Source organism: Polyodon spathula, chromosome 7 (assembly GCF_017654505.1).
Source record: "Polyodon spathula isolate WHYD16114869_AA chromosome 7, ASM1765450v1, whole genome shotgun sequence".
Taxonomy (NCBI): Eukaryota; Metazoa; Chordata; class Actinopteri; order Acipenseriformes; family Polyodontidae; genus Polyodon; species Polyodon spathula.
In genome coordinates this window covers 51,961,054-51,966,964 of record NC_054540.1, presented here as the reverse complement: position 1 = coordinate 51,966,964, position 5,911 = coordinate 51,961,054, and the positions used below count along the sequence as shown (strand labels likewise).

The window sequence follows — 5,911 nt, the reverse complement described above, 5'->3', positions numbered from 1 at the left end:
GACTATCAATAAAACACTAGCGATAAATAGTTTCCAAGATACAGAGTATCTGTAAAAAAAGTTTGATGATATGTAATTTTCTAAAAAAAATGATAATCAAAATTTGATGATTCACGATGTTACAATGTACATTTCCGAAATTTAAATAAGGCTTTAATATATATATATATATATATATATATATATATATATATATATACACACACACACACAGACATATATATATATATATATATATATATATATATATATATATATATATATATATATATATATGTAAACAGGGGAATGGCTTGAGGGGGATCGGAGGATGCCCACTGACCTTCAGTTCTCCTGAGCAGGCGTGGAGACTTGCTTCAGCCAGAGAATATACAGTAATTGGATATTCTAAATAAGGAAGAAAACAAATTGAAAAAAGAATTGGCGACTCTAAATATGTGTATGTTTGTGTGTGTGTGTATGTGTGTATATATATATATATATATATATATAGTCTAACTTCATTATAACGAACTTCCAGGTTTGGCAATTAGCTGGATCAGAATAATGAAGAAATTAATTAAACATCTTTATACATAACTCAAGTGGTTCTTTCAAGATAACATCACACTGATCAACACTTAAACTGTATATTTAAAAGAAAACAGTAAACAAAAAAATAAAAAAGTACTCTTCCATGTTGAATACAGTAATTACGTGTCCTTTCTCTTCAAAAAATATCCAGCGTAGACTGCTTCATATTTTTCGTGCTTTTCTCAATGCACGCTGTTTCAATCTTGTTACCACCTCACGCCTGTTGCCATGGTTGTAGCTGAAGATGGCAGCAGTGGCTTACGACATACATGATTCACACTACAATAGGTTATCTACGAATCAACTTTATTTTCAAATTAGCCTACCAAGGTCTTTGTTTTCACCGAGAGAATAGCAGTTTCACAAACGGTTCTTGCTAATGGATTGTTAAAAAAAAGGGGTTCGTTATTAGAAGGGTTTGTTATGGTGAAGTTAGACTATATATAAACAGGAGTAATACTCCTGATATGTCCAGTTTCTTCAGTAAGGCAAGATGCAGATCTTACGCAGTTGCAACTAGTTTTATTGGTTCATTATAAACTATGTCTTTCTTCGCAACACACATTCTAATATTCTCTCACAGGGGTACCTCATCACTTTAAGAGTTCTGTCTATAGCATCCAGGCCTTACCCATAAAGAACTCACAAAGAGCACTTTTAAAATGATAGCCCAAAGCTAACGAAAAGCAGGAAGCTCTTGTGACTCTTGAAGTAACCAAGCTTTGATTGCCACTCGTTTAATATCCTTTCAATGTATCCTCTCTAGGGCTCGCAAAATCGCTATCCCGACATTCCGGGACAACCAAAAAAAATCTGTGGACGATGTTATTTTTTTTCCTACTTTTTACTCTATAACAAGATAACGTTCTGTACTTTAATAAAACAGCGGTTTCTCAATCGAGATTCCGCTCACAGATCATCCCAGTAAAACACGTTTAGAGGGATCAATGTTTTTCACTGGTAATGCTTGAGTGATTTTCGGGGCGACGTACACGTACACATTGGGCGCGTTAAGTAAGTGTGCCGCTCAGAGTGAGAATGCTCACAATGCACACTAAGCAGATTTAAATGACTTAACGATCTGCTACACGAGAGCGCCGAGCAACATTTAAAAACGGAGAATAATAATTCTTTGCTCGTTTGTGTTTCTGAGGCGATGGTAGATGAAATGACCCTGTGTGAAATTACTGTCCCCTGCTGTACCTCACTGAGTTCGGCGCTCTGTTTGTACTGAATCTCATCTGTGTTTAATACCGACAATACCGACATTAATAATGAAAATTATGAATAATATTAATACTACAAGCCTAATAATACAAATCTGAAAAACAACGTTTACCGTCTTATTTAGCCAGTTAATACACAACTTCATAATCTGAAACCAGTTCATCGTTCTTGACAAACGTATCTGTCAATCCTGCCTGTCATCTCCACTTGTTTCCTGCAGGTGGCCATTGCGTTCGCTCACTCTGATCACTGATGAGAAATGCTCAGAAGCGCTCTGAGCGGCTCAGCAGGAGCGGAACTGGGGAAGTCGTTAAATTGATTATTTTACTGAGCCGCTCACTTACTCAACGCATCCATTGCTTGTGACCAAATCCCACGAGGATTGCCCTGTGTAACACCCCGACAACTCAAGCAATGGTGCAATGGGTGGGGGGGGGGGGGGGATTATTTAACGATTTAATAAAGGTAACAACCAGCTAACAACATGTGCAACATGTGAATCTTGGTGAGCAGAGTACTGTAGCTTGTAATTCCAGTCTGTAACTTCATTTAAAAAATCATGGGGGGGGGGGGGGGGGGGGGGGGGTTTGTACTGTGTTCTTCAATGAATAGGATATAACCAGAATACTGGATGCAGTATGCCACAATATGTAATTCTACTTTTATTCACAATCTCATTATTATTATTATTATTATTATTATTATTATTATTATTATTATTATTATTATTATTATTAGTGGTTTGTAGTGACAAATACTGTGATAATAAAGAAAATCAAAGAATAAAACAGTATGAATATTATTATTAATAATTTAGCTAATGCCTTTATCCAAGGTGACTCCCTTAACATACTCCAGCAGATTATATTGTTTGTTTTGGATTGTTCTTTTTCTACAGCGAACAAAAGGCTTTGGACCCAAACAGGGTTGTTATAGTGAGGGTGTGCTGTATTTAGTATTTGACTTGTATGTTTAATACATGACACTTGCACATTTTAATATACAATGTGTGCACATTTATTATTTTTCACCTCCCATAGTGTTCAACATTTAACAGAGGGTATAAAGAAGTTTGGATGAGAATCCAATATCATCCTATCAAGTAATACTGGTTTTAGTATACTATTGGTACCATTATACTATTCTATTTTGGCACAAGTATACTTGCAGTATAGAACTTTGTATATTTTTTTTGTAAATAATGCAACGTAGTTCTGAAATATTGGACAGTTGCTAGGTTGTATCTTACTTCTCTTTTGCACACCTGCATTACCTCTTGCTAGATATGCACCTCCAGATTCTGACAAATACTTTTAGAAAACCAGGAGCAACTTCTGCTAATGCTCTGCGGCTGCCCGCCAATGTGGATAACTATCGAAAAACTAGTAGAGACTAACTAAAAAAGTCTGGGAAAAGCAAATGGAAGTCTGGAAAAAGTATGGAATTTTGATGTTGAAAAAGTTTATGAACCCTGAGATACTGTACCTATATTGAGTACAGTGTACTTTGTACAAATCACAGTCCATAGGTCAATTATGGGCAAGATGACATTTTTTTGGACAACCAAATGTCTACAATGGACTGCCCGAAGGTCAAATACCATTACCAAAATGTTGCGAGCCCTGCCATTTATCCCTGAGATGACACTGGATATCACACACAAGATCTGAGCTTGATGTGTTATGGTTTATTATTAGGAGGAAAGCAACCATACACCCACTCCACCGAAGATCAAAATGACATGAAACCTCAAACACAGCAGTCATGAGACACAGCGAGCCGTGCACGACATGCACTTAATATTTTAATGACGTGACTCTTTTGAACGCTGCAAGCTGCTTCCCTGTTAATAGAAAAACTCTCCAGAGGCTGACTCACTGAGTTTTAGAAATGCCTTTTAATTGATTGAGCAGGTGGCACTGTGCCAGTAAAACGCTGGAGAGCAGTAATGAAACACGCTGTGGTTCAAAGCATGAAAAGAAATGAAAACTCATTCTCAGTGAGAAAATATAAAGGAGACTCTTTAAATGTCAAACACAAAGCAACTCACAAGTTCACCATAGTAAAAGCATACTAAAAGCATAGGAAAACTGCAAAATTGCCATTCAGTTTATTGTAGTAAACTTTTAAAAAGCCTATCTTTTATTTTATGGCCAGACCATTGTTGCAATGAAGAATTAAGTCATTCAGATGTTCTTTTTTTTGTGTGTTGGATGGTACTGTGTTCATTTTGGTGGTCATTATTTGCAACATTTTTCGTACTGAAGATTAAGTAAGTTTGGTTTTGCTAGAACTTTGAAACCTTAAAAAGATCTTGGCATTTTGATACACATGAATATCTTTTCATGTATTAGTGTTTTTTTTTTTTAACAGTTTGATAATCATGAAGCTGTACTTGGCTGTGGCTAGCTGGTTTAACAACAGTCTGCATGATTTTAGTTTTGTGTACAGGGCTGAAGTTAGTTCCTGTTTCCTGATTCTGAGCTGGCGTTAGCTATTGCTTCACACATTTAAGCCTTCGCAAGCCATTTATATTCCCTCAGCCTCAAAGAGGAAGTGTGTGTGTGTGTGGGAGGGGTGTTCTTCACTCTATGGCCAACTCGACTGCCCCCCCCCCCCCCCCAGCCATCACACCTGCGGTTCACACCCCCTGCACAGAGAGAAGTCAATAAGACCACCAACTGCATTTGAGAAAAGAAACAAATGACACAAATGCTAGGCCTCAGTTTTTAATAATGTACATTTCCTGCTGAGGATACACGAAAATGCTAAACAGCTAGCCATTCTGAGTGTTTGCAGCTCTCTTATTGACAGGAACATGTGTACAAACGGCTGCTCAGAGACACACAGGTGGTGTAGCAAAAGCACACAGGGTCTGTTCAATAATCTACAGCCTGTGTTCGGATCAACTCAATAGACTCCAAGGAGCTTAAAAAAAATGAAAACTGTACAACCACACAAGTACAAGCATGGGCTTTGATTCTTATAAAAATGTGTTTCTGTAAAAGTGCAGTCTCTCCTTTTGTTTCAAACATCGTCCCTTGCACTTGTTTCACTTCACCCTTGAAAGTGACCCACAGTTGAGGCTGAGTGCAAATGAAACACATGGCTATGGTGTTTCTACATTTCCATTACAATACAGAGGAATAAAACACACTGAAATATACAGAGAGAAAACACTCTGGTTCTTGATGGGTAATGCAACAATATGAGTGAGGAAAGACATATACATCAAGGGCCAACATCCAAATATTTATGTTTTTACTCCCATGAAGAACCATTGTGTTTTCTGTTGATTCCATGTGTAACTATGACTGCTACAACAGGCTTCCTGCAATCATGCACAACGTTTGTCAGCGGTACCTGTTTGTATTCTGGTGCAGAGTGGAAAACAGTGAGACCCACCTGAGCATTTTGTGCAGCTTGTTTGGTGTCATGCCGTATCCATTGTCTGTGAATGTCAAGCAGAGATTCCCCTTGATCTCAACAACATCAATCCAGATCTGTTTGGCTGTAACTCCGGGGTCACAGGCATTGTCTGGAGAAGACAAAATATATAAAACATGACAAGTTTGTAACTGAGGATGTCCTCAGCCTAAACACTAGGACAGACCCCTTATCTTAGTTTATCTCTCAATCTCTTAACTCATAGCTCACACCATTTAGCTTATCTCATAGTCCCCAATGTTTAACCACTAAACCACACTAAGCTCCCAGTTACTTTAGCTCCCACAGTCAAAACTGCCTCACAATTTCCAATACTTATCTCTCAGTCCCTCAGCTCTGTCGTCAGGCCACCTGCCCAAACCTGTCATCACTAGGACACCCCACATTTACCAGCCCGTCTCCCCTCTTTTGTTTTCTTTCCTAGATAAGAGACGTTGATTCTCTTTAAATCAACCGGATGTGGCTCCACGTCTGCCGGATGAATAGTGAATATAGATGCCTTACCATCTGGCAGCTTGAGAATTATAGCCACATTGTATAGCCGCTACAAAATACTTTGTCAGGAAAACCACCAAAGCTGTTTGTTAGACCTCCCCACACCCAATCTCCCCATAGCCCTCAATCCACATAGGCTACATCACAGTAGTCATGCATGCCCTTTCTC

At 38.1% G+C, this 5,911-nt stretch overlaps 1 protein-coding gene across 1 annotated transcript in view; it reads right to left on the bottom strand.

Annotated features, from left to right (window-relative positions):
• LOC121318746 (MORC family CW-type zinc finger protein 4-like) overlaps positions 1 to 5,911 on the bottom strand; it is a 28,562-nt gene that overhangs the window by 20,642 nt on the left and 2,009 nt on the right. The window contains exon 3 of the mRNA XM_041255756.1: positions 5,206 to 5,338. Within this exon, the coding sequence (XP_041111690.1) occupies positions 5,206 to 5,338 (133 nt within the window). The remainder of the gene's footprint in view (positions 1 to 5,205; positions 5,339 to 5,911) is intronic.